We start from the raw sequence: 27,964 nt of genomic DNA, 5'->3' as shown, positions 1-27,964 counted from the left end.
GGCAAAGCTCAGCCCAGTTCTAACAGCAGCTCCAGCTGTGCTGACTCAGCACTGTAATTGTTCTCATCAGAACTAATTTGGTGTTCAGGAGGGCAGGAGGTGTTTGTCCCTGCTGGAGCCCCCAGCCTCTGAGAAATGCAGAGGAAAGAGAGGAGAGTTTGGTGTTGAGAAAAGGCCTCTCAGGTGGATCACGATGATCCCAACAAAATCTGGGTGGATCTACTTATGCTTCCCAACCAGTGTGGCCTGATCACCGGCGCGGGTGCAGCGGTGCTTGTTGAAGTTTCCCTTCTGGGTGAAGCTCTTGCCGCAGGCAGCACAGGTGAACGGTTTCTCACCCGTGTGCACACGACGGTGCTGGGTGAGATAGGAGCTGCAGGTGAAACTCTTGCCGCAGTCAGGGCAGGTGAAAGCCTTCTCTCCGCCGTGCACAAGACTGTGCCTGTTGAGGTTGGAGATCCGGTTGAAGCTCTTGCCGCAGTCGGCGCAGCTGTACGGTTTGTCCCCGCTGTGGGTGACTTGGTGCCGCATGGCTGCAGTGGTTGTGGTGAAGCTCTTGCCGCACTCAGCACAGGGGAACAGCTTCTCTCCCGTGTGGATGCGGCGGTGGATGGTGAGATTGATGCTGGTTTTGAAGCTCTTGCCGCAGTCCCTGCAGGTGAAGGACTTCTCAGTGCTGTGCACACTGCGGTGCTGGCTGAGGGCAGAGCTGTAAGTGAAACACTTACCGCAGTCAGCACAGCTGTATGACCTCTCCCTCCTGTGGCTGCGGCGGTGCCGGTTGAGAGTGGAGTTCCTGCTGAAGCTCTCGCCACACTCACCACAGATGAAAGGCCTCTCTCCAGTGTGGGTGAGGCGGTGCCGGATCAGCTCAGAGTTCCATCTGAACCACTTGCCACAGTCACCACAGAAGAAGGGCCGGGTGCCAGGGTGGGGGCAGTGGTGCTTCACCACCTTTGAGCCAGGAGGGAAGCTCTGCCCATACTCAGGGCACTGATTCAGCCAAATCGGTGGCGCTGAGGGACCTGCTCTGGCTTCATCCTTGTCCTCATCCTGGTCACCTTCATCTTCCTCCTTCTCATACTCATCATTCTCATAGTTATCATTCTTCTCCATCCTGTCCTCCTCTTCCTCCTCCTCTCCCTTGGGGCTGCACTTGGGCTCCTCCAGCTTGATCTCTGGGTGGTGCTTCTCCTCCCACATCTTCTCTGGGTCCTTCTGTGAGGCCATATTGTGGCAGGAAGGGGTCACAGCTGTGCAACAAAAGAGATGGAAGCACCTGAGCCCAGGACCTAAAACCTTCAGATCCTGCCTGGGTGATGACTGTGCCTGACTCCCAACACCTCCCAGCACCCACCTGGAGGAAAGGATGCAGAGGGGACCTCAAAGCTTCAGTTTCTGCCACAGTGTGGGCTCAGACCTCTAATACCTGTGCTGAGACCCCAGGTTCCTGTGATCAGTGCCCTGAGGTTCCCTGGGGCTAACAAGTGGTCTTCTCCCACTCTCCTCAAGCCTGGCAGCATTGGCAGGGTGGCTCCTGGCCCAGGCCCTGTCCTTTGATCTCTTCTAGCTCAATAGAGGCAGCAGCACTGTCCAGGGAAGACCAAACCACCTCCAACCCTCTCCCACCACCCTCCATATCCCAACCCCAAACATCACCTTTGACACCATCCCCCACAGCAAACCGCTGGCTAAGCTGTCAGCTCATGGCTTGGAGAGCAACACTCTGTGCTGGGTTAGGAACTGGCTGGAGGGCCGAGCCCAGAGAGTGGTGGTGAATGGTGCCACAGCCAGCTGGCAGGCAGTCACCAGTGGTGTGCCCCAAGGATCAGTGCTGGGCCCCATCCTCTTTAACATCTTCATTGATGATCTGGATGAGGGGGTTGAGTCAGTCATCAGCAAGTTTGCAGCTGACACCAAGCTGGAAGAAGATGTTGGGCAGCTAGAGGGCAGAAAGGCTCTGCAGAGGGACCTCGACCCACTGGACAGATGGGCAGAGGCCAACGGGATGGCATTCAACAAGTCCAAGTGCCAGGGGCTGCACTTTGGCCACGGCAACCCCATGCAGAGCTACAGGCTGGGGTCGGAGTGGCTGGAGAGCTGCCAAACAGAGAGGGACCTGGGGGTGCTGATTGACAGCTGCCTAAACATGAGCCAGCAGTGTGCCCAGGTGGCCAAGAAGGCCAATGGCATCCTGGCTGCATTAAGAATAGTGTGGCCAGCAGGAGCAGGGAGGTCATTGTGCCCCTGTACTCTGCACTGGTTAGGCCACACCTTGAGTACTGTGTCCAGTTCTGGGCCCTTCAGTTTAAGAAGGACATTGAGACACTTGAATGTGTCCAGAGAAGGGCAATGAGGCTGGGGAGAGGCCTTGAGCACAGCCCTGTGAGGAGAGGCTGAGGGAGCTGGGATTGTTTAGCCTGGAGAAGAGGAGGCTCAGGGGAGACCTCATTGCTGTCTACAGCTACCTGAAGGGGGATTGTAACCAGGAGGGGGTTGGTCTCTTCTCCCAGGCAACCAGCACCAGAACAAGGGGACACAGTCTCAAGCTGCACCAGGGGAGGTTTAGGCTCGAGGTGAGGAGAAAGTTCTTCACAGAGAGAGTTGTTTGCCATTGGAATGTGCTGCCCAGGGAGGTGGTGGAGTCACCATCCCTGGAGGTGTTCAAGGGGAGATTGGACGTGGCACTTGGTGCCATGGTCCAGTCATGAGGTCTGTGGCGACAGGTTGGATTTGATGATCTTTGAGGTCTCTTCCAACCTTGGTGATACTGTGACACCTTGTTGCAGTTTGGGCTGGGTGCCCTCTGCTACCTGAGGTGCTTCCTGTGTCCAGAGATCCAGCCCAGTGGGCAGACACAGGAAATTAGGTATTTCCTACCATAATTCTTTGCACCACTATAAGATCCAGTGCGGGGTCTGGCACTTCCTCTTCCTTCCTCCTCCTTCAGCCAGTTACTGGGGGAGATGCCTCCCGGCCTTGGGCCTGGCTAGGCCCAAGGCCAGGGGGGATGGGCAGTCTCAGATCTGGCCAGCTGAGACTAGCCTAGCAGTGGGGGAGCAGGGAAGAAGGAGCCCTGGGGGGTCTTGGCTGTACCCTCAGGTGGGGATGAGATGCTCTTGGGACTGTTTTGGGATCTGGTCTTTGTCACTGTGCTTCTGGCTCTCTGTACACACTCACTGCTTTCCATTTAACCTTTCCATCACTTTTGCAATCCGTTTGCCTGAGTTGTCATTTCTGCCCGTGGTGGGGAGGGGGGCTGCCTCAACCCATCACATAGCTCCTGCCACACAACTGACCCCCACCAGCCTGGAGAGTTCTGAGGTTCCCACCACAGCTGATGTCCCTCAGAAGCCCTGGAAAGGTGAAATAAAGTGGCCAGGAGAAGATGGAGGAGGTTGAGAGGTGCCCTGGGGGCTGGGGTCCTGCTGTTGCCCCACTCTGGGGTCCTTACCTGCTGGGTTGCTCCAAGGGGCAGATCTGCAAACGCTGCTCTTCCACAGCACACAGCGGCAGGGCTGATGCAGAGAGAGGGACTCAGCCCCTGACAGGGAGAAGGAAAGGGCTCAGAGGAGAGCACTGACCTGCAAGGGATGGCTCAGCACTGCCAAGGACCAGGCAGCACAGCTCAGCCTTCCTGGGGGCAGCTCCCAAGCCCAGCAGCACAGGCACAGCACACAGCCAGGGCTGCTCAAGATGGGAGGCCTCAACAAGAGCAGATTCAGCTCCTCACCCCCCCACCATACCCACTGTGCTCAGCTCTGCCCTGCACACACCTCTCTGCTGCCCACTCTTGCCCTGATCCTTTCTGTGCTCAGGAGGCCTGCAGAGAAACTGAGAATCAGTCTGCAACCCCCCAGGGAATCTTTGTGCCTCAAGAGCTTGCAGAGCACAGAGGCCTCGGATGCCACCACCCTCAGCACAGCCAAACCCAGCTGAGCCCAGCCCCAGGCGCTCCTCAGCTCAGGCTCAGCACAGCCCCCACGCCTGACACCCCCACGGCACCCAGCACACAGCCTGCCCACAGCTCCCCCCCGCGCCTGGCCCTCGGCCCAGCCGCTGCCCTTCGGCACAGCAGCCGCCCGGCAGCTGCCGGCACAAAGCCTCCGACCCCCCAGGGCTCCCCCACACCCCCCCACAGCAGCCTCTGCTGCCAGCCACCCCCCACGCTCACCACCACCTCTCCTGCACACAGCAGCCCCCACAGCGCCGCTGCCAGCTCAGCTCTGCTGCCAGCCCAGCCCCCAGCACAGGGACACAGGGCCAGGGCCAGCCCCTGCAGCCCACCCATGGCTCCGCCTGCAGCACAGCAGCAGCCACAGGGGGCCTGCAGCTGCCCCGAGCAGGGGGAGGCAGCAGCACAAGGAGCCCCCACCGACCCCCCACCCCAACCCCACCCGTGGCCCCGCAACCGCACAGACCCCTCCCAGAACAGCACAGACATAGAATACATAGAATAGAATACACAGAATAAACCAGGTTGGAAGAGACCTTCAAGATCATCGTGTCCAACCCTTCAACCAATCCAACACCACCCAAACAACTAACCCACGGCACCAAGCACCCCATCAAGTCTCCTCCTAAAAACCTCCAGTGATGGCGACTCCACCACCTCCCCAGGCAGCCCATTCCCATGGGCAATCACTCTCTCTGTGTAGAACTTCTTCCTAACATCCAGCCTGAACCTCCCCTGGCGCAGCCTGAGACTGTGTCCTCTTGTTCTGGTACTGGCTGCCTGGGAGAAGAGACCAACATCCGTCTGTCTACAACCTCCCTTCAGGTAGTTGTAGAGAGTAATAAGGTCACCCCTGAGTCTCCTCTTCTCCAGGCTAAGCAACCCCAGCTCCCTCAGCCTCTCCTCACAGGGCTGTGTTCCAAACCCCTCACCAACTTTGCTGCTCTTCTCTGGACTCGTTCCAGCAAGTCAACCTCCTTCCTAAACTGAGGGGCCCAGAACTGGACACAGGACTCAAGGTGTGGCCTAACCAGTGCAGTGTACAGGGGCAGAATGACCTCCCTGCTCCTGCTGGCCACACTGTTCCTGATGCAGGCCAGGATGCCATTGGCCCTCTTAGCTGCCTGGGCACACTGCAGGCTCATGTTCAGCCTACCATCAACCAGCACCCCTAGGTCCCTCCCTACCTGGCCGCTCTCCAGCCACTCTGACCCCAGCCTGTAGCTCTGCATGGGGTTGCTGTGGCCAATGTGCAGAACCCGGCACTTGGATGTGTTCAATCTCCTGCCCTTGGACTCTGCCCATCTGCCCAGCCTGTCGAGGTCCCTCTGCAGAGCCTCTCTACCCTCCAGCAGATCAACTCCTGCCCCCAGCTTGGTGTCGTCAGCAAATTTACTGATGATGGACTCGATGCCCTCGTCCAGATCATCAATAAAGATGTTAAAGAGCATAACAAACTCAAACACCAAGGGAGGAAGGAAAGCCTCAAGCCTGAGCTCCGCACGCCCCTTGGGAATACTTTTGGGGTGCCAGGGCAGGAACTGAGGGTCCCAGGCAGGCAGTTTGGGGTCCCAGGCTGGGGGTTTGGCTCCCTGGGGGCCATGCTCAGGCTCCTGGGTTCTCACTTTGGTGTCCTGGGGGAACATTCTGAGCTCCGGGAGGCATTCTGGGGCTGTGCCTTTGCTCCTCCTGCTTGTGGCAGGGGCCAGCCTGGGCTGCCTGGGGGGGCACAGGGGGTCCGGGGAGGCTGTTTGGGGCTTCAGGGCTGGAACTCCCCCCAAAGACCCCCACCCAGCCTCACAGGAGCCCAAGCCCCCCTCAGCCCCAGGGCATCCTGATCCCAGCCACAGCTCTCCCCCGGGGCTCCCAAAGGATCCAGATCCCAACCCCCAGCCCCAAGGGATCCCACACAAGGACACCCCAAACACACCCACCCTGACCCGACCCCACCCATGCACACACCCCTCCCACAACCCCACCCACGACACCCACCCACCCCCAACACCTCTGCCCTACCCCGCACACCCCCCACAGACACACACACCCCCCACAACTCCCCACACCACCCCCAACACCACACCCAACACCACACCCCCCCACAGCTCCCCACACCCTGCCCACAGCCACACACAGCTCCCCACACCCGCACCCACCCCCTCGCAGCACCCCAGCGCTCCCCACTCCAAGCCTCCCCACCCCACAGCCACACACAGCCTCCCCCAGCACCAACAACTCCTACCCCCAACCCCGCACAGCCCCACGGGCTCCTGCCCAGCCCCTCACACGCCCCTCTCGGCCCCCAAGCCCCCACCCAACCGAACAGACGTCCCCACAGCCGCACGGACCCCCACCGACCACCCCCCCCACAGCCCCACGGACGCCAGCCCCACCCCTCACGGCTCCCTCCTCCAGCCCAGCTCCAGGACACAGCCCTCAGCCCCAGGGCATCCCAATGCCGACCCCAGGAGCCGCTCCCCCGAGCCCCAAGGGATCCCCACCCCAGCATCCCCCACTCTGCCCCGCGGCTGCCCACACCTACCCCACAGCCCAGGCCCGAGGGGCGCGGAGCAGCAGCGAGAGGCAGGAGGCAGAGCTCGGAGCAGAGGCAGCTGCCGCCTGCCGTCCCCTGCAGCCTCCTGGCAGCCTGGGCGAGCAGAGAGCGATGCGAGGGAGGCCCCGAAGCGGCCACGTTGCAGCCCGGCGGAGGCGGGGGCTGGGGCCGCAGAGGAAGTCCCGCCCACGGGCGGGCGGCCTTAGCCAATGAGAGGCGGCGGGAGCGCGGCAGCTCCTCCCCCTGCTGGCTGCCGAGGCACAGCGAGGAGCTGCCGCTGCCGGCCGCGGCCGCCATTGTTGCTGCCCCGCGGGGAGCGGCAGCGGTGCTGGGGCCGCAGAGGAAGTCCCGCCCACGCCCGGGCGGGCGCAGCCAATGAGAGGCGGCGGGAGCGCGGCAGCTCCGCCCCCTGCTGGCTGCCGAGGCACAGCGAGGAGCTGCCGCTGCCGGCCGCGGCCGCCATTGCTGCTGCCCCGCGGGGAGCGGCAGCGGGGCCGGAGCGCGGCAGAAGTGCCGGAGGTGCTGGCGGGCGAGCGGCAGCTGCCGGCTGGGGAGCTGCGGCGGGGCGGGAGGGGCTGAGGGGGCCGGGGAGCGAGGCCACGGGGACGATGCTTTTTGTCCCTCCCCCACCCCTCCGAGCCGCCGTCGCCTTCGTATGGCGTCACGCAAGGGAGGGCAGGGGAGGCGGGAGGGGGGGCCTGGGGGCGCGCGGCTCTCGCGAGAGTTCGCGGAGGCAGCGCCGGGAGCGGCACCGGCGGCGGCCCCGGGGCAGGGAGCGGCACCGGCGGCGGCCCCGGGCCCGGCGCCGGCATCGAGAGCAGGGCAAGGAGCGGGAGCAGAGCGAGGGGCGGCCGGGAACCAGGCCGGGCCCGGGATGGGGACAGGGAGCGGCAGCGCTGCCGGGATGGGGCCCGGGGCGGAGCGGAGCCGCCGAGGGTGAGGAGGTGGCGGCAGGGAAGCAGCGGAGCCAGCCGTGACCGAGCCCCGGGGCGGCTCCGGGGCAGGGCTGGGACCAATCCCACAACACCAACGCCAGGCCTGCCGCGACCCCCCCCCCCCCGGGCTGCCCCGGGACACCCCCTGCCCCCCTCCACCCCCCCCCCCGGGCTGCCCCGGGACACCCCCAGCCCCCCCCCCCCCCGGGCTGCCCCGGGACACCCCCAGCCCCCCCCCCCCCCCCTCCCCGGGCTGCCCCGGGACACCCCCAGCCCCCCCCCCCCCCCCCCCCCGGGCTGCCCCGGGACACCCCCAGCCCCTTTTAGTTCATTCCAGGTCCCTCTAGGACACCCCCAACCCCCCCACAAACCACCCTGGGACACCCCCAGACCCTTTTACTTCATCCCAGGTCCCTCTAGGACACCCCCAGCCCCCCACAAACCACCCTGGGATACCCCCAGACCCTTTTACTTCATCCCAGGTCCCTCTAGGACACCCCCAGCCCCCCACAAACCACCCCAGGACACCCCCAGACCCTTTTACTTCATCCCAGGTCCCTCTAGGACACCCCCAACCCCCCACAAACCACCCTGGGACACCCCCAGACCCTTTAAGCTCATCCCAGACCCCTTTGGGATTCCCCCAGCCCCCTAAAAACTACCCTAGGACACCCCCAGACCCTTTTACTTCATCCCAGGCCCCTTTGGGATTCCCCCAGCCCCCTAAAAACTACCCCAGGACACCCCCAGACCCTTTTACTTCATCCCAGGTCCCTCTAGGACACCCCCAGCCCCCCACAAACCACCCTGGGATACCCCCAGACCCTTTTACTTCATCCCAGGTCCCTCTAGGACACCCCCAACCCCCCCACAAACCACCCTGGGACACCCCCAGACTCTTTAAGCTTGTCCCAGGCCCCTTTGGGATTCCCCCAGCCCCCTAAAAACTACCCCAGGACACCCCCAGACCCTTTTAGTTCATCCCAGGTCCCTTTAGGACACCCCCAGCCCCCCACAAACCACCCCAGGACACCCCCAGACCCTTTTAGTTCATCCCAGGTCCCTTTAGGACACCTCCAGCTCGTCTCAAACCACCCCAGGACACCCCCAGACCCTTTTACTTCATCCCAGGGCCCTCTAGGACACCCCCAGCCCCCCTCAAACCACCCTGGGACACCCCCAGACCCTTTTACTTCATCCCAGGTCCCTCTAGGACACCCCCAACCCCCCCACAAACCACCCCAGGACACCCCCAGACCCTTTTACTTCATCCCAGGTCCCTCTAGGACACCCCCAGCCCCCCACAAACCACCCCAGGACACCCCCAGACCCTTTTACTTCATCCCAGGTCCCTCTAGGACACCTCCAGCTCGTCTCAAACCACCCCAGGACACCCCCAGACCATTTTACTTCATCCCAGGCCCCTTTGGGATTCCCCCAGCCCCCTAAAAACTACCCTAGGACACCCCCAGACCCTTTTACTTCATCCCAGGTTCTTCTGGGACACCCCCAGCCCCCCACAAACCACCCCAGGACACCCCCAGACCCTTTTACTTCATCCCAGGTCCCTCTGGGACACCCCCAACCCCCCCACAAACCACCTCAGGACACCCCCAGACCCTTTTACTTCATCCCAGGTCCCTCTAGGACACCCCCAACCCCCCCACAAACCACCCTGGGACACCCCCAGACCCTCTAAGCTCATCCCAGGCCCCTTTGGGATTCCCCCAGTCCCCTAAAAACTACCCCAGGACACCCCCAGACCCTTTTAGTTCATCCCAGGTTCTTCTGGGACACCCCCAGTCCCCCTCAAACCACCCCAGGACACCCCCAGACCCTTTTACTTCATCCCAGGCCCCTTTGGGATTCCCCCAGCCCCCCACAAAACACCCTGGGACACCCCCAGACCCTTTTACTTCATCCCAGGTCCCTCTAGGACACCCCCAACCCCCCCACAAACCACCCCAGGACACCCCCAGACCCTTTTACTTCATCCCAGGTCCCTCTAGGACACCCCCAGTCCCCCTCAAACCACCCCAGGACACCCCCAGACCCTTTAAGCTCATCCCAGGCCCCTTTGGGATTCCCCCAGCCCCCTAAAAACTACCCTAGGACACCCCCAGACCCTTTTACTTCATCCCAGGTCCCTCTAGGACACCCCCAGCCCCCCACAAACCACCCCAGGACACCCCCAGACCCTTTTACTTCATCCCAGGTCCCTCTAGGACACCCCCAACCCCCCCACAAACCACCCTGGGACACCCCCAGACCCTTTAAGCTCATCCCAGGCCCCTTTGGGATTCCCCCAGCCCCCTAAAAACTACCCCAGGACACCCCCAGACCCTTTTACTTCATCCCAGGTCCCTCTAGGACACCCCCAGCCCCCCTCAAACCACCCCAGGACCCCCCCCCCCCCCCCCCCAGCCCCTTGTAGTCGACTCCAGGTCCTTTCAGGACCCTCCCCCCCCAGCCCCCTAGACACCAGCCCAGGACTCCCTCCTCGCCCCCCCAGACCTTTTTCACCCTTTCCAAGACCTCTTGGGGGGACCTTCCCCTCCCCCACAAATGGCCTTTTGAGCCCCTCCCCCCCCCCCCTCCCCCCAGCACCACCCTGGCCGGCAGCAGCTGCTCGGAGAGGGAGAGGAGCAGCGAGGCCGAAGAGGCTGAGGAGAACCAGCTGAGGCTGAAGGCTCCACCACCAGAGGGGGGGGGGAGGGGGATGTGTGTGTGTGTGTGTGGGGGGGGGGGGGGGGGTCTATATTTGGAGGGCTACCCCCTCCCCAAACCCTCTCTCTGTGACCCTCTCACCTCCTCTCCCCACCTAGGCCGAAGAGGAGCGAGGCAGCGCCGCGGGCAGCGAGGAGGAGGAGGAGGAAGAGGAAGCTGATGGTTGGCCTGCCAAGAAGTCCAGGCATGGAAGCTTCATCCTGAAGTGAGGCTTTAAAGGGAGAGGATCTTGAGGATACCAGGGGGGGGGTCACACCACATACCTTGAGGGGGAGGGTCTCTCACCACTGTACTCTTCCTCACCCCTTAGATGTTGATGATGAGGATGAGGATGAAGAGCAGTGAGAGGATGGAGCTGAGGACATCCTGGGGAAAGGTGAGGTGCCCTCCCCCCCAAGAAAAGGCCTTTGGAGATGTTTTGGGGGGTGGTCCTTTGGGGTTTGGAGGACCACCTCCTGCCCTCCCCCCCCCCAGGGTTTTGTGGCCTTCTGTGTTTGGGTCTCCCCTAACCCAGGGCTTTCAAAGCCTCTTAGGGCCTTGGGACCCTCCCCTAGAGCTTTAAGACCCTCCCCTCCCCCCAAGGGTTTTAACTACCCCCCCAGGACTTTGAGGTTCTTCTTCAGGCCTCCCCCCAGGGATCTGGGAGGGCTTTGGTGACACCACCACCCCCCTCCAACCAGGGTTTCAGGGCCCCCTTCAGGGTTTTGGGCTCCCCCCAGAGTTTTAAGGTCCTCCCAAAGGCTTTGAGGACCTCACTTAGGACTTTAGAGACCCCCCCCCCTCCCCCCCAAAGCTTTCATTCTACCTCCCCCTTCCCCACAGAAGCAGCTTTTGGAGTGGGCACAAAGCCCTCTCCCTTTGTCCCCACCTCTCCAAATCCACCTTGTGTGGGGGGAAGGGAGCAGAGGGGGAATGGAGGGTTTGGGGGGGGGGTGGGGTGTCCCATCTGCTTTTATCCTTTTCCCCTCACCCCCTCCCCTTTTTTCCATCCCTTTTTTCCCCCCTTCCCCTTTTCCTCCTTTCCCACCCCCATTTTCTCTTCCCCCCCCCCACCCCATTTCCCAGTTTCTCCCTTTCTCTCCCCATTTCCTGCAGTGTCTGTGGTGGCTCAGAGGAGCTCTCTGATGACATCACTCAGCAGCAGCTGCTCCCAGGGCTCAAGTGAGTCCAGGGCTGCTTTTTGGAGGAGGGGGGGCCCTGGCACTGGGCAAACTGGGACCTGGCCCCCTCCCTTAATGGTGGCTTCTTGGTGCTCCCCACCCCTACAGGGACCCCAACCTCTGGACTGGGAAGTGCAAGGTGAGTACTGGGGGGAGGGGAAGGGCACAGCCAGACCCTAAATGGCCCTTTCTGGCCCTAAATTTGCCCTTTTTACCCCTAAATTAGCCTGTTTTGGCCCCAAATTTGCCTTTATTGGCCCTTTTTAGCCCAAACTTGACTCTTTCTGCCCCCAAGTTGTCCATAATTGCCCCTTTTTAGCCCCAACTTGCCCCATTTTGCCCCCAAATTGGCCCTTGTTAGTCCATTTTTGCCACAAATTGCTCTTTTGGGCCCCAAGTTGGCCTTTATTGTCCCTTTTTAGCCCCAAATTGGCCGGTTTTGGCCCCAAGTTGGCTTTTATTAGCCCTTTTTAGCCTCACATTGGCTCTTTATTGTCTGCAGATTGGCTTTTCTGGTCCCAAATTGGCTTTTATTGGTCCTTATTGGCCTCAAATCAGCTCCTTTAGGCCCCAAGTTGGCCTTTATTGGCCCTTTTTAGCCCCCAAATTGCTCTACTTGGCCTTTATTGTCCCTATTTGGTCCCAAATTTGCATTTATTGTCCCTTTTTAGACCTAAATTGACTCTTTGTCCCCAAGTTGGCCTTTATTGGCCCTTTTTAGACCCAACTTGGCTTTCATTGCCTCCAAATTGGCCTTTGTTTGCCCTTTTTGGCCTGATATTGGCTCCTTTTGTCCCCATGTTGGCCCTTATTGTCACTTTTTGGCCCCAAATTGACCTTTTTTGACACCAAATTGGCCTTTATTGTCCCATTTAAGCCCCAAATTGGCCCTTTTGGGCCCCAAATTGGCCTTTATTGGCCCTTTTTAGACCCAAATTGGCCCTCTTTGGCCCCAAGTTGGCCTTTATTGGCCCTTTTTGGCCCCAAATTTGCATTTATTGGCCCTTTTTAGACCCAAATTGGCCCTTTTGGGCCCCAAATTGGCCTTTATTGGCCCTTTTGGGCCCCAAATTGGCCTTTATTGGCCCTTTTTGGCCCCAAATTTGCATTTATTGGCCCTTTTTAGACCCAAATTGGCCCTCTTTGGCCCCAAGTTGTCCTTTATTGGCCCTTTTGGGCCCCAAGTTGGCATTTATTGGCCCTTTTTGGCCCCAAATTTGCATTTATTGGCCCTTTTTAGACCCAAATTGGCCCTCTTTGGCCCCAAGTTGGCCTTTATTGGCCCTTTTTGGCCCCAAATTTGCATTTATTGGCCCTTTTTAGACCCAAAGTGGCCCTCTTTGGCCCCAAGTTGGCCTTTATTGGCCCTTTTGGGCCCCAAATTGGCCTTTATTGGCCCTTTTTGGCCCCAAATTTGCATTTATTGGCCCTTTTTAGACCCAAATTGGCCCTCTTTGGCCCCAAGTTGGCCTTTATTGGCCCTTTTGGGCCCCAAATTGGCCTTTATTGGCCCTTTTTAGACCCAAATTGGCCCTCTTGGGCCCCAAGTTGGCCTTTATTGGCCCTTTTAGCCCCCAAATTGGCCTTTATTGGCCCTTTTTGGGCCCAAATTGGCCTTTATTGGCCTTTTTTAGACCCAAATTGGCCCTCTTTGGCCCCAAGCTGGCCTTTATTGGCCCTTTTTGGCCCCAAATTGGCCTTTATTGGCCCTTTTGGGCCCCAAATTTGCATTTATTGGCCCTTTTTAGACCCAAATTGGCCCTCTTTGGCCCCAAATTGGCCTTTATTGGCCCTTTTTGGCCCCAAGTTGGCCTTTATTGGCCCTTTTTAGACCCAACTTGGCCTTTATTGCCTCCAAATTGGCCCTTGTTTGCCCTTTTTGGCCTGATATTGGCTCCTTTTGTCCCCATGTTGGCCCTTATTGTCACTTTTTGGCCCCAAATTGGCCTTTTTTGACACCAAATTGGCCTTTATTGTCCCATTTAAGCCCCAAATTGGCCCTTTTGGGCCCCAAGTTGGCCTGGCCCCAAATTTGCATTTATTGGCCCTTTTTAGACCCAAATTGGCCCTCTTTGGCCCCAAATTGGCCTTTATTGGCCCTTTTGGGCCCCAAATTGGCCTTTATTGGCCCTTTTTAGACCCAAATTGGCCCTCTTTGGCCCCAAGTTGGCCTTTATTGGCCCTCTTTGGCCTCTTATTTGCTCTTTCTGGCCCTAAATTGGCCTTAATTTGCTCCTTTTAGCCCCAAATTGGCCCATTCCAGCCCCAGTTGGCTTTTATTGGCCCTTTCTGGCCCCAAGTTGGCACCTCTTGGCTCTTTGTGACCCCAAACTGGCCTTTCCATCCCTGGAGGTGTTCAGAAAAGATTGGATGTGGCACTTGGAGCCATGGTTTAGGTGTCAGGGGGTGTTGGGTGGTAGGTTGGACTTGATGATCTCTGAGGTCTTTTCCAACCTGGTTGATTCTGTGTTTCTGTGATTAGAAGGTGAAGGGAAGAGTCTGAACACAGCTGGGGACCAAACCAATGTCTGGTGACGAACCCAAGAGATTCCAAAACACATAATGAAAGGGGAGGAGAACATCTCCTGCCCAGCTGATGGAATGAGAAACTCAAGAGTCTCCCAAAAGCAACAGAAAGAAGGGAAAAGAACCTCAGTAAAGTCTTGCTCAGTGTTGCTCTATGAACTGCAGACAGGCCTTAGGCTTGGTCCTTGAAATGGGAGCTTAGGAGAAGACAGAGGCTTAGGGCCTGCTCTTGAAGGTGACATTTGCCCCAGCTCTTCCCAGAGAGGTCCTTGCTGTCTGCTGCTCTGCTCCCTGAAGCAGACCAGCACTCACACATGCCCTGCACTCTTAACAGCCATGCAAACAAAGGGGAACCAGCTGAGGGTTATTGCTCCAACCAACTTCTTGAGACTGAAGCCCAAGGCAGGAATCCACAACCACAGCCAGGCCCAGAGCTCTGAGAAGCCCCAGGTGGTGTCTTCCTTTTGCACTTCATGCAGAATCTGCTTGGTTCCCCTGTCTCACTGATCATAACATGGGCTGGGTTAGAAGGGTTTCTTGGCCAACCTTCCCAGGGACATCCTCAACTAGATCAGGTTGCCCAGAGCCCTGTCAAGCCTCCCGTTGAAGATCCCCAGGGATAGGGACCCCAACCCCCCTCCCTGGGCAACCTGTTCCAATGTTCCACTACCCTCATGGTGCAGAACTTGTGCTGGCTCCTCCTTCCTGCCCAATCCTGTGCCTGTGCCTATGGTGCTATGGGGTCATGATGTGGGGGATGACCACGAACCCCCATTTTTAGAGGGGGCCATTGCGGTGCACGACACCCTCCAGTTAACATGGAAAACAAATCCCCCTGTCTGGGTGGATCAATGGCCCCTACCATTGGAAAAGCTTTGTGCACTCCAAGAACTAATCACAGAGCAATTGGGGAAAGGGCACACTGTACCCTCCAGGAGTCCATGGAACTCTCCTGGTTTTGTCATCAAAAACCAAACAGGTGCTCCACGATCTCAGAAAGAGTAATGATGTTCTGGAAGACATGGGGAGCCTTCAACCAGGGCTACCCTCACCCACAATGATACCAGGATATTGGCATTTAACTGTTATTGACCTAAAGGGTTGCTTCTTTAGCATCCCTTTACATCCAAGTGATGCTCCTAAATTTGCTTTTTCAGTTCCAGACCAACTCCCTGCTGGCTACAACCCCCCCTTCAGGTAGTTGTAGACAGCAATAGGGTCTCCCCTGAGGCTCCTCTTCTCCAGGCTAAACAACCCCAGCTCCCTCAGCCTCGCCTCACAGGGCTGTGCTCAAGGCCTCTCCCCAGCCTTGTTGCCCTTCTCTGGACATGTTCAAGTCTTGACATATCTGTTCAAGTCTGGACATGTTCAAGTCTTGATGTCCATCCTAAACTGAAGGGCCCAGAACTGGGCACAGGACTCAAGGTGTGGCCTAACCAATGCAGAGTCCAGGGGCACAATGACCTCCCTGCTCCTGCTGGCCACACTATTCTTAATGCAGGCCAGGATGCCATTGGCCTTCTTGGCCACCTGGGCACACTGCTGGCTCATGTTCAGGCAGCTGGCAATCAGCACCCCCAGGTCCCTTTCTGTTTGGCAGCTCTCCAGCCAATCTGCCCCCAGCCTGTAGCACTGCATGGGGTTGCTGTGGCCAAAGTGCAGCCCCTGGCACTTGGACTTGTTGAATGCCATCCTGTTGGACTCTGTCCATCTGTCCAGTGGGTCGAGGTCCCTCTGCAGAGCCCTTCTGCCCTCTAGCAGACAAATCTGCTCCCATCTTGGTGTCATCTGCAAACATGCTGATGACTGTCTCAATCCCCTCATCCAGATCATCAATGAAGCTATTAAAGAGGATGGGGCCCAGCACCGATCCCTGGGGGACACCACTGGTGACTGGACATTGCCAGTGCAGGGATTGCCAGATCGTATTGCACAAGAGCCAGGCTTAGCCATCCTTTGTTCCACCAGAACACAGGAGGACTGAAACAGCAGTTTGGCTCTGTCCTCCCAGCGAGCTGCTAACACCATAGCTGCGTGTCCTGACTGTCAGAAACGTGCTTTTCCTTCCGTTGCAGGAAGAGTTAACCCAAGAGGGTTGCAGAGTTTACAACAGAGTTACACACTCTTCTGAATTTGGTAACCACAACTCCATTGCAGAGGGACCTCGACAGGCTGGGCAGATGGGCAGAGTCCAACGGCATGAGATTGAACACATCCAAGTGCCAGGTGCTGCACATTGGCCACAGCAATCCCATGCAGAGCTACAGGCTGGGGTCAGAGTGGCTGGAGAGCAGTCAGGCTGAGAGGGACCTGGGGGTGCTGGTTGATGGTAGACTGAACATGAGGCTGCAGTGTGCCCAGGCAGCTAAGAGGGCCAATGGCATCCTGGCCTGCATCAGGAACAGTGTGGCCAGCAGGAGCAGGGAGGTCATTCTGCCCCTGTACACTGCACTGGTTAGGCAGCACCTCGAGTCCTGTGTCCAGTTCTGGGCCCCTCAGTTTAGGAAGGAGGTTGACTTGCTGGAACGAGTCCAGAGAAGAGCAACAAAGTTGGTGAGGGGTTTGGAACACAAGCCCTACGAGGAGAGGCTGAGGGAGCTGGGGTTGCTTAGCCTGGAGAAGAGGAGACTCAGGGGTGACCTTATTGCTCTCTACAACTACCTGAAGGGAGGTTGGAGACAGACGGATGTTGGTCTCTTCTCCCAGGCAAGCAGTACCAGAACAAGAGGACACAGTCTCAGGCTGCGCCAGGGGAGGTTCAGGCTGGATGTTAGGACAAAGTTCTATACAGAAAGAGTGATTGCCCATGGGAATGGGCTGCCTGGGGAGGTGGTGGAGTCGCCCTCACTGGAGGTTTTCAGGAGAAGACTTGATGGGGTGCTTGGTGCCGTGGGTTAGTTGCTTGGGCGGTGTTGGATTGGTTGATGGGTTGGACAGGATGATCTTGAAGGTCTCTTCCAACCTGGTTTATTCTATGTATTCTATTCTATGTATTCACTCCTCCAGTGATCCCTTTCCTGGAGCCTTGTGTGCTTCCTGTCACCCAGGAGAAAAGCCACGCGACGCTCGCAGACATTTTGTACGAGCCTTTGCCACATCAGGCCTTCCTGCTCAGATGAAACCAGGCCAGCATGTGTTTCTGCAATGCTTAAACCATTTCTTGACTCTTGGGGAGTTGTTCACACCACAGGGATTCCTCGTTCCCTCACTGGTCAGTCACTTACTGAGCGTTCTCACCAAAGGCTGAAGCGCCTTCCCTAACAACAGAAAGGGGGAATGGGAAATGCAGCAGCGGAGGAAAGGTTGCAGAAAGCTCTGTATGTATTCAAGCTTTTAAACTGCTCCTTGGTAGATAGTAACCCTCCTATCATCAGACATTTTACCAGTAATGCTGCTTTGGAAACATGAGAAAAAGCAGCAGTGCTAATTTGAGACCCTGAAACAGGAAAGATTTTAGGCCCATACCCTTGAGTAACATGGGGCAGAGGATGTGCTTGTGTTCCCACAGAGAGAGGCCCTCGGTGGATTCCAGCCAAGAACATTTGACCTTTTTGAGAGCCTTGATCATCTCCAAAGGAGGAAGCTGAAAAGGAGTGTGGCCAGCAGGAGCAGGGAAGTCATTGTGCCCCTGTACTCTGCACTGGTTAGGCCACACCTTGAGTCCTGTGTCCAGTTCTGGGCCCCTCAGTTTAGGAAGGACACTGAGACACTTGAACGTCCCAGGTCTCAATTTTACAGTATCACAGTATAACCAAGGTTGGAAGAGACCCCAAGGATCATCAAGTCCAACCTGTCCCAACAGACCTCACAGCTAGACCATGGCACCAAGTGCCACGTCCAATCTTCCCCTTGAACACCTCCAGGGACGGCGACTCCACCACCTCCCTGGGCAGCACATCCCAATGACGAATGACTCGCTCAGTGAAGAACTTTTTCCTCACCTCGAGTCTAAACCTCCCCTGGCACAGCTTGAGACTGTGTCCCCTTGTTCTGGTGCTGGTTGCCTGGTTGCTGGTTGCCTGGTTGCTGGTTTTCCTTTGTTGCTTGCTGAAACCCTGATAAGATAAAGGTACCCCTGTGATGTATTTTCTGTAACCAATTACAAACTGCTGCTTTGTTGTGTTAGCTTTTAGAAAGAAAAGATTTTGCATGATAAAGTGGACACCTAGCCTGAATCAGGTTGAGCCCTGGCTCTCAATCATGGCAAGGACACCCTCCAAACACCTAACATCCCTTGACATCCCCTCAAAAAACACCTCTGAGATACCCCTAGCAAGACACTCTCAAGACTCTTCTGAGAACCTCACTTTGACCTCCCTGAACTGGGCACACAGCTCCAGCCCCATTTCTAGGGCACACATGTCTAAAAGAAAAGCAACCAGACAGGATTTGGTGAGCTGGGATTTTTATTGCCACAACTGGGCAAAGGACAGAGATTTTTTTACCCCAGGGAGACACGAAGAAAGGGGGAACCAGACAAGCCATGGGTGGATTTATTTGTGCCTCCCCTGCAGCGTGGCCTGTTCCCTGAGGTGGGTGTGGCTGTGTTTGGTGAGGTGTCCCTTTTGTGTGAAGCTCTTACCGCAGGCAGTACAGGTGAATGGCCGCTCACCGGTGTGGGTGCGGCGGTGCCTATCGAGGTGGCCCTTTTGGGTGAAGTTCTGGCCGCAGTCCGCGCAGGCGAAGGCCTTCTCACCGGTGTGGGTGCGGCGGTGTTGCGTGAGGTTAGAGCTCTGGGTGAAGCTCTTGCCGCACTTAGAACAGGTGAAGGGCTTCTCGCCGCTGTGCAGCCGCCGGTGCATGGCGAGGGTGGAGCTGCATGTGAAACTCTTACCGCAGTCGGCACAGCTGTGAGGTTTCTCACCGCTGTGGATGAGTTGGTGCTGGATTAACGAGGTGCTCGTGGTGAAGGTCTTGCCGCACTGAGCGCAGGGGAACAGCTTCTGCCTGGTGTGGATGCGGCGGTGGACGGTGAGAGTATCACAGCGTTTGAAGCTCTTGCCACAGTCCCCGCAGGTGAAGGACTTCTCGGTGCTGTGCACACTGCGGTGCTTGGCACGGTCAGCCGTGGTACTGAAGCGCTTGCCGCAGTCAGCACAGCTGTATGACCTCTCACCCGTGTGGGTGAGGCGGTGTCGGCTGAGATGAAAGCTGCGGTTGAACCTCTGGCCACAGTCGCCGCAGGTGAAAGGCTTCTCGCCGGTGTGGGTGCGAGTGTGTTGGACGAGGTGAGAACTCCTGCTGAACCTCTTGCCACACTCACCACAGAAGAAGGGCCGGGGGCCAGGCTGGGGGCAGTGGTGCTTCACCGGCTCTGAGCCAGGTGGGAAGCTCTGCCCACACTCAGGGCACTGATTCAGCTGCTTGGGTGGCACAGAGGGACCGGCTCTGACTTCGTTCTCCTTCATATGTTTCTTCTCATCATCCTGGTCACCTTCATCCTCATCATTATCCTCTTCATATTCATCATTGTCACAGTCATCATTCACCTCACCATCATCATCCTCCCTCTTGTCCTCTTCTTCCTCCTCCTCCTTATCCTCTCCCTTAGGGCTGAACTTTGGCTGGTCCAACTTGTTCTCTGGGTGCTGCTTCTCCTTCCAGCTCTTGTCGGGGTCCTTCTGTGAGGCCATACTGTGGGAGGAAGGGGTCACAGCAGTGTGATTGGGAAGATGGAAGCACCTGAGCCCAGGACCAGAAACCCTCAGATCCTGCCTGGGTCATGACAGTCCCTGACTCCCAACATCCAGCTGGAGGAAAGAATGAAGAGGGGACCTCAAACCTTCAGTTTTTATCACAGTGTGGGCTCAGACCTCCAATACCTGTGTTGAGACCCCTGTGACCAGTAGCTTGAGGTACCCTGGGACTTAAAAGTGGTCTTGTCCAACTCTCCTGGAGCCTGGTGGCACTGGCAGGGTGGTTCCTGGCCCAGGCCCTGTGCTTTGATCTCTCCTGGCTCAGACAATGGAGGCAACAGCACTGACCGAGGAAGACCAAACCACCTCCAATCTTGACCCACCACCCTCCACATCTCGGCCCCAAGCATCACTTCCTGCACACAACTGACCCCCCCAGCAGCCTGGGGAGTTTCCAGGTTCCCATGACAGCTGATGTCCCTCAGAGCCCATGGAGAGGTGATATGTGGTGGGCAAGAGGAGCTGGAGAATGTTGAGAGGGCTGGGGTCGTGCTGTTGCCCCACTCTGGGTTCCTTACCTACTGGGTTACTCCAAGGGGCAGATGTGCAAATTCTGCTCTTCCACAGCACACAGGGGCAGGGATGATGGAGAGAGAGGGACACAACTCCTGCCACAGAGAAGCAAAGGGCTCAGAGGAGAGCACTGACCTGCAAGGGATGGCTCAGCACTGCCCACAACCAGGCAGCACAGCTCAGCCTTGCTGCGGGCAGCTCCCAAGCCCAGCAGCACAGCCACAGCACACAGCCAGGGCTGATCAAGATGGGAGGCCTCAACAACTGCAGACTCAGCTCCTTGCCCAGCACACAGCCCCCAGCACACAGCTGTAGGCCAGCACCACAACACAGCTGCCTCCACACAGCCTCTCCCAGGCCTTGCCTCAGCTTCCTCCCACTGCCTGCCCAGGGCTCTGCTGCCTGCAGCTGCATTTGCCAGCACATCTTCCTCTGGTCCCAGCTCTCCTCCCTGGCCCTGCCCCCACCACACCCACTCTATGCTCACCTCTGCCCTGCACACACCTCTGCAGCCCACTCCCCAAGAGATCAGAGTAGCCCTGAGAACACAAAGGGAGGTTCATGATCTCTGGAGATGCAGCAAAGGGGGAAGGCACTTGGGCAGCTTCTTGCTCAAACTCTTCAGCCCTTACAGGGATGCTGGAGGAGTCTCTGGCTCCTGCCCAAACCTCACACCTCCAGCACCCTTCACACACCTGCAGCCCAAAGAGACTCAGTGCAAAGGGTTTGGCTTCCTTCTCTCCCTGACCATTTCTCTCAGCTTGCTCTTTGCAGCTCTCCTGGAGCTGCCACTCCACAGCCCCAAGAGAAAAGGAGGTTGGATGGGAGGGCACAGTGCCCAGGGGCTGCTGTTCATCTCCCAGCTGACCCATGCAGAGCTGCAGCACAATTCACTCCTTTCACCTCCTGAAATGCTGCCAGATTCTGCCATTCCCTGCACACACCTTTGCCACCTGGGCCCTGGATCCTCTCCCCTTTTTTGGGGGACAAGGCCTAATTCCTGCATGAGCACTACCAGGCCCTTCCTTCATTCCCAGCCAATTCATGTCCCTGCTGCCTTGGCTGTCCCATGGCCCTGGGTCCCCCACCTCCACTGCCACTGCAGCTGGAAGGGTGGAGTGGGAAATGCTGTGGCTGAGGAAGCATCTAAGGAACAGGGCTGGAAGCAGGAGTTAGCTGTGGGTTTTCATTCCTTCTTAGTGGGGGAGGGAAAACTTGGGCCTTTCTCTCTCAACCCACCACAGATGTGCTGCCCAGGGAGGTGGGTGGAGTCCCCATCCCTGGAGGTGTTCAAGAGCCTGGATGAGGCTCAAGTTCCTTCCACACAACTCACCCCCACCTACCTGGGGGTCCCACAGCCTCCTCCCACAGCTGATGTCCCTCAGGACTGGTGAAATGTGATGGGCAGGGGGAGGCCTGGAGGAGGTTGGGAGGTGCCCCAGGACCTCATCAGCAATGGTCTGGGGTCCTGCTGTTGCCCCCCCAGTCTGGGTTCTTTACCTGCTGGCCTGCTCCAAGGGGCAGCTGTGCAAACTCTGCAGACCCCCTGCAGCCTCTGCTCTTCCCCAGCCCAGAGGGGCAGGGCTGATGGAGAGAGAAGGACCCAGCCCCTGCCAGAGAGAAGCAAAGGGCTCAGAGCAGAGGACTGAACTCCAAGGGATGGCTCAGCACTGCCCAGGACCATGCAGCAGAGCTGCACCTTGCTGGGGGCAGCCCCCAAGGCCAGCAGCACAGGCACAGCAGGCAGGGAGGAAGGGCTGCTGGAGATGGGAGGCCTCAACAAGTGCAGGCTCAGCTCCCTGCCCAGCACACAGCTGCAGGGCAGCACCACAAGGGAGCTGCCTCCAGGCAGCCTCTCCCAGGCCCTGGCTGCAGCTTCTTCCCCCTGCCTGCAGCTGCATTTGCCAGGAGCTGTTGCTCTGGCTCCAGATCTCCTCCCTGCTGCTGCCCACAGACCCCAACCCCACCAGCTCTGTGCTCAGCTCTGCCCTGCAGGCCCCCCCCCTGCCAGCAGGGCCCTCTCTGTGGTGCCCACTCCCCAAGAGACCACCAGAGGAGCCCTGAGGACACAGAGCAAGGGAGGTTCCTGCCCTCTGGAGATGCAGGGAAGGGGGAAGGGACTTGCCCAGCTTCTTGCTAAACCTCTTCAGCCCTCACTTGGATCCTGGGCAAACCCTGGCAGCTCCAGCACCACCCCCACACACATGGAGCATAAAGAGCCTCAGCTGAAAGGGTTTTTTGTTGCCTTCTCTCCCTGCCCCTTTCTCTCTGGAGCTCTCCTGGAGCTGCCACCCCACATCCCCAAGGGGAAGATGAGGTTGGATGGGAGGGCACAGTGCCCAGGGGCTGCTGTGCATCTCCCAGCTGCCACCTGCAGAGCTGCAGCACAATTCACTCCTTTGGTCCCCTGCAGTGCTGCCAGGTTCTGGCACTTCCTGCACACACAGCTTCCAGCTGGGCACTGGATCCCTTCCCCTTTTGGGGGGGACAAGGCCTAATTCCTGCCTGACCACCCCCAGGCCCTTCCCTCACTCCCAGCCCATCCCTGTCCCTGCAGTCTTTGCTGTCCTGTGGCCCTGGGAGGGGAAAATAAATGTGGTGGCTGAGGAAGCCTCTAAGGGACCTGGGCTGGAAGCAGGAGCACAAGAATGGAAGGGCTGAAGGCTGGGATGAGCTGGAGGGCTCCAGCCAAGGGAGAGGGTTGCAGAGGAGGGGTGGGGAGGGACCCTGCAGCCCCCTCACACAGGAACTGATGAAGGGGGGAACAGAGAGGGAGTGAGAGCTCAGGTGACTCCTGCCCCTGGGATGTGGGGTGAGGTGTAAGGAGTGGTCTGAAGAGCATCATCTGCCTCATCACTGCCATCAGGAGCCAGGACACAGCCAAAGCATAACCTGGGCACAGCCTGGGCACAGCCAAGGCACAACCTGGGCAGAGCCAAAGCATAACCTGGGCACAGCCAGGGCACAGCCTGGGCAGAGCCAGGGCACAGCCAAAGCATAGCCTGGGCTCCCCCCTGGGCCTGGCCCTCAACCCAGGCACTGCCCTTTAGCACAGCAGCTGCCAGCACAAAGACTCCAACCCCCCAGGGCTCCCCCCAGAGCCACCCCAAGAAGAGCCTCTGCTGAACCCCAGCCCCCACGCTGCCCACGACCCCTGCTGGCCACAGCAGACCCCAAAGGGCAGCAGTGAGCAGGGGGGGGGGTGTGGTGTGTCCAGGGCCAGCCCCTGCAGGGCACCAATGGCTCCGCCTGCAACACAGCAACAACCAGAGAGGGTCTGCAGCTGCCCCTAGCAGGGGGATTCAGCAGCACAAGGAACCCCACCGACCCCCCAACCCCACCCGCGGGCCCGCACCCCGCAACCGCACAGACCCCTCCCAGAACAGCACAGACGACGCTCACCGACCCTGCACTCCTCTGCCCTACCCCACAGCCCCTCTCGACCACCCCCAACACCGCAGACCCCCACAGCCGCACAGAGGTCCCCACAATCACAGCGACCACCCCCCCCAAACCGCACAGGCCCCAAGCGCCAAGCTTGCAGAGCTCCCCCGGACCTCACAGACCCACCCCCACCCCGTACGCCACGGACACCCCCCCCCCCCATATCCCCAGAAGCCCCCAACCAAACCCCACCGATTCCCCCTAGATCCCCGCAGAGGCTCTCCCCGCCCCAGCCCCACCGACCCCTGCCCCACAAACCCTTCCCCAACCCAAGCGACCCTCCCGACCCCTCGCAGCCCCCCAGAGAGCATTCCCTCATTCCCCACCCCACGACCCCCAACTCAGCCCCAGAGACTCCCTCACCCCACCTGGACCCCGGGACAAGTGCGAAGCAGAGCAGGAGGAGGAGGAGGAACAGGAGGAGGAGGAGGAGGAGGAGGAAGAGCTCAGCGCACAGGGAGCCGCCGGCCCCGGCAGGCTGCTGCCGAGCAGAGAGCGCTGGGAGGGAGACCCCGGCCCGGCCCCTCCGGCTGCTGCGGCCACGTGCGACGGGGAGCAGAAGCGGCTCGCAGCCTGCAACGGAAGTCCCGCCCACGGGCGGGCGGCCGCAGCCAATCGGAAGCTCCCAGAGCGCGGCAGCTCCTCCCCCCCGGGCGCTGCCGAGGCACAGCGAGGAGCCGCCGCTGCCGGCCGCCATTGCTGCCGGGCAGCCGCAGCCAATCAGAGCCGCCGAAACAGCCCAACCACGCCCCCCAGGAGCCTGGGGGGAGAGGCTGAGGGAGCTGGGGGTGGCTTAGCCTGGAGAGGAGGAGGAGGCTCAGGGGAGACCTCATTGCTCTTCTACATCTCCCTGCAGGGAGGCCGTAGCCAGGTGGGGGTTGGGCTCTTCTCCCAGGCAAGCAGCACCAGAACAAGAGGCCGCAGTCTCAAGCTGTGCCCAGGGGAGGTTTAGGCTGGAGGGGAGGAGAAAGTTCTTCACCGAAAAGAGTTCTTTGCCGTTGGGATGTGCTGCCCAGGGAGGTGCTGGAGTCACCGTCCCTGGAGGTGTTCAGGTCAGGATTGGATGTGGCACTTGGAGCCATGGTTTAGTTAGCCATGAGGTGTTGGGTGACAGGTTGGACTTGATGATCTCTGAGGTCATTTCCACCCTCTGATACATCAGAACTGAAACCAGAGACTCACTTTTAGACAAGAAAACCCCTGGCTAAGGGAGCTGTGAGGAGCTGCACATCTTCTGGAGTGTTAAAGGTTGGACTTGATGATCTCTGAGGTCATTTCCACCCTCTGATACATCAGAACTGAAACCAGAGACTGACTTTTAGACAGGAAAACCCCTGGCTAAGGGAGCTGTGAGGAGCTGCACATCTTCTGGAGTGTTAAAGGTTGGACTTGATGATCTCTGAGGTCATTTCCACCCTCTGATACATCAGAACTGAAACCAGAGACTCACTTTTAGACAGGAAAACCCCTGGCTAAGGGAGCTGTGAGGAGCTGCACATCTTCTGGAGTGTTAAAGGGATCTCAAACTGCAGTCACCAGGAGCCAAAACCCAACCCCAGCACCTGGCACTTGCCAACAGCACAGCCAGAAACAAAAACCTCTGGCTCCCAAATCTCATCCAGAACACCAAAGACAAACCAACAACAAACCCAAGCCCCCAACAGTTCAAGGAGGACCTGACAAACTGATGCAGCACACCCACAGCTAGGTCAGGCTTGGTGCAGTGCCTGTGTGAGCATCCCTCTGGAGCCCTGCTGGGAACTGCTCCTAGGCAGGAGGCAGGGGAGGGAACTGGATGTTGGCATTGCTGTGCTCCTGAGAACAGACTCCAGGGACCAGTGGCTGTGGCACCACTTAAACCCCCAGAGAGTCAGTAAATAAACCTGAGACAAATAGCTGCTTCTGCTGAAATTCAGTCTGCAGCTCACACTTGCTGACACAGAGCCTGCTGCTGCCTCTCTGGAGACCTGGGGATGGATCTGCTTTGGTGCTAACAAAAAAAACCTCCAAAACCCCAGCCCAGAATGCCCCCAGGGACAGCACAGCAGCAGCCTGAGAGCTCAAAATGCCTCCCTGGGACCCTCAGTGACTTCCCTGCACCCCAACACGATCCCAGAGGGACCAAGGATGTCCCCAAAGGAGTCCCCAGATGGAGCAGAGAGGGAAGAACAGGAGGGAACTAAAACCTTGCTGCCACCAGCAGTTTTCTTTACCCCAAGCCAGGAAGGATCCAACCCGGTGCTGCCATGGCCCTGCTGCTCAGAACCCCTCCAGAACCCCCAGCCCTGGGTCCCTTGGGGATTCTGGGGGGATCCTTTCCTGCCCCCTGGGGCTTGGAGGCCATTTCTGGTTCCTTTGGGATACTTTTGGGGTGCCAGGGCAGGAACTGAGGGTCCCAGGCAGGCAGTTTGGGGTCCCAGGCTGGGGGTTTGGCTCCCTGGGGGCCAGCTCAGGCTCCTGGGTTCTCAACTTTGGTGTCCTGGGGTAACAATCTGAGCTCCTGGAGGCATTCTGGGGCTGTGCCTTTGCTCCTCCTGCTTGTGGCAGGGGCCAGCCTGGGCTGCCCGGGGGGGCACAGGGGGTCCGGGGAGGCTGTTTGGGGCTTCAGGGCTGGAACTGCCCCCGCAGACCCCCACCCAGCCCCACAGGAGCCCAAGCCCGGCCCCGAGATCCCTCCCTCAGCCCCAGGGCATCCTGATCCCAGCCACAGCTCTCCCCCGGGGCTCCCAAAGGATCCAGATCCCAACCCCCAGCCCCAAGGGATCCCAACCCCACCCCCCCCAGCCCCACCGCTGCCCCCTGCCCCACACCCCAGCCCTGCCAGACCCCACAGCTGCCCTCCCCACAGCCTCCCCACCCCACCCCCCACAGCTCCTCCTTCTGCCCCTCCAGAGGCTACCCCCAGCCCCCCCCACCCCGACCCCACCGACCCTGCCCCGGCCCCACGGAGCCCCCGCGCCCCTCCCGCCCCCCAGCTCCGCACACGCCCCCGGCAGCCCCCCGCAGCCAGAGCCTTCCCCGCTCCGCTGCCGCCGCCCGCAGCGCTCCCCGGCCCCCTCAGCCCCTCCCGCCCCGCCGCAGCTCCCCAGCCGGCAGCTGCCGCTCGCCCGCCAGCACCTCCGGCACTTCTGCCGCGCTCCGGCCCCGCTGCCGCTCCCCGCGGGGCAGCAGCAATGGCGGCCGCGGCCGGCAGCGGCAGCTCCTCGCTGTGCCTCGGCAGCCAGCAGGGGGAGGAGCTGCCGCGCTCTCGCCGCCTCTCATTGGCTGCGCCCGCCCGCCCGTGGGCGGGACTTCCTCTGCGGCCCCAGCACCGCTGCCGCTCCCCGGGGGAGGAGCTGCCGCGCTCCCGCCGCCTCTCATTGGCTGCGCCCGCCCGCCCGTGGGCGGGACTTCCTCTGCGGCCCCAGCACCCCGCGGGGCAGCAACAATGGCGGCCGCGGCCGGCAGCGGCAGCTCCTCGCTGTGCCTCGGCAGCCAGCAGGGGGAGGAGCTGCCGCGCTCCCGCCGCCTCTCATTGGCTAAGGCCGCCCGCCCGTGGGCGGGACTTCCTCTGCGGCCCCAGCCCCCGCCTCCGCCGGGCTGCAACGTGGCCGCTTCGGGGCCTCCCTCGCATCGCTCTCTGCTCGCCCAGGCTGCCAGGAGGCTGCAGGGGGCGGCAGGCGGCAGCTGCCTCTGCTCCGAGCTCTGCCTCCTGCCTCTCGCTGCTGCTCCGCGCCCCTCGGGGCTGGGCTGTGGGGTAGGTGCGGGCAGCCGCGGGGCAGAGTGGGGGATGCTGGGGTGGGGATCCCTTGGGGCTCGGGGGAGCGGCTCCTGGGGTCGGCATTGGGATGCCCTGGGGCTGAGGGCTGTGTCCTGGAGCTGGGCTGGAGGAGGGAGCCGTGAGGTGTGGGGCTGGCGTCCGTGGGGCTGTGGGGGGGGTGGTCGGTGGGGGGCCGTGCGGCTGTGGGGGCGTCTGTTCGGTTGGGTGGGGGCTTGGGGGCCGAGAGGGGCGTGTGAGGGGCTGGGCAGGAGCCCGTGGGGCTGTGCGGGGTTGGGGGTAGGAGTTGTTGGTGCTTGGGGGAGGCTGTGTGTGGCTGTGGGGTGGGTCGGGGTGGGGAGGCTTGGAGTGGGGAGCGCTGGGGTGCTGCGAGGGGGTGGGTGCGGGTGTGGGGAGCTGTGTGTGGCTGTGGGCAGGGTGTGGGGAGCTATGGGGGGGTGTGGTGTTGGGGGTGGTGTGGGGAGTTGTGGGGGGGGTGTGTGTCCGTGGGGGTGTGTGGGGTAGGGCAGAGGTGTTGGGGGTGGGTGGGTGCCGTGGGTGGGGTTGTGGGATGGGGTGGGTGGGGTCGGGTCGGGGTGGGTGCGTTTGGGGGTTCCTTGTGCTGCTGCCTCCCCCTGCTCGGGGCAGCTGCAGGCCCCCTTTGGCTGCTGCTGTGCTGCAGGCGGAGCCATGGGGGGGCTGCAGGGGCTGGCCCTGTGTC

At 59.9% G+C, this 27,964-nt stretch overlaps 1 protein-coding gene across 1 annotated transcript; it reads right to left on the bottom strand.

Annotated features, from left to right (window-relative positions):
• Positions 1–219: 219 nt before the first annotated feature.
• Positions 220–24,204, bottom strand: LOC104297595 (gastrula zinc finger protein XlCGF26.1). The gene is made up of 3 exons (XM_054179518.1): positions 23,963–24,204; positions 18,452–19,488; positions 220–911 (listed from the first exon to the last, which is right to left on the bottom strand). The coding sequence occupies exons 1-3, from the start codon at positions 24,202–24,204 to the stop codon at positions 220–222; spliced, it is 1,971 nt and encodes a 656-aa protein (XP_054035493.1).
• Positions 24,205–27,964: the final 3,760 nt, after the last annotated feature.

The sequence above is a fragment of the Dryobates pubescens genome, unplaced genomic scaffold, assembly GCF_014839835.1.
Source record: "Dryobates pubescens isolate bDryPub1 unplaced genomic scaffold, bDryPub1.pri scaffold_74_arrow_ctg1, whole genome shotgun sequence".
NCBI classification, from domain to species: domain Eukaryota; kingdom Metazoa; phylum Chordata; class Aves; order Piciformes; family Picidae; genus Dryobates; species Dryobates pubescens.
This window is presented reverse-complemented; position numbering and strand designations above follow the sequence as displayed.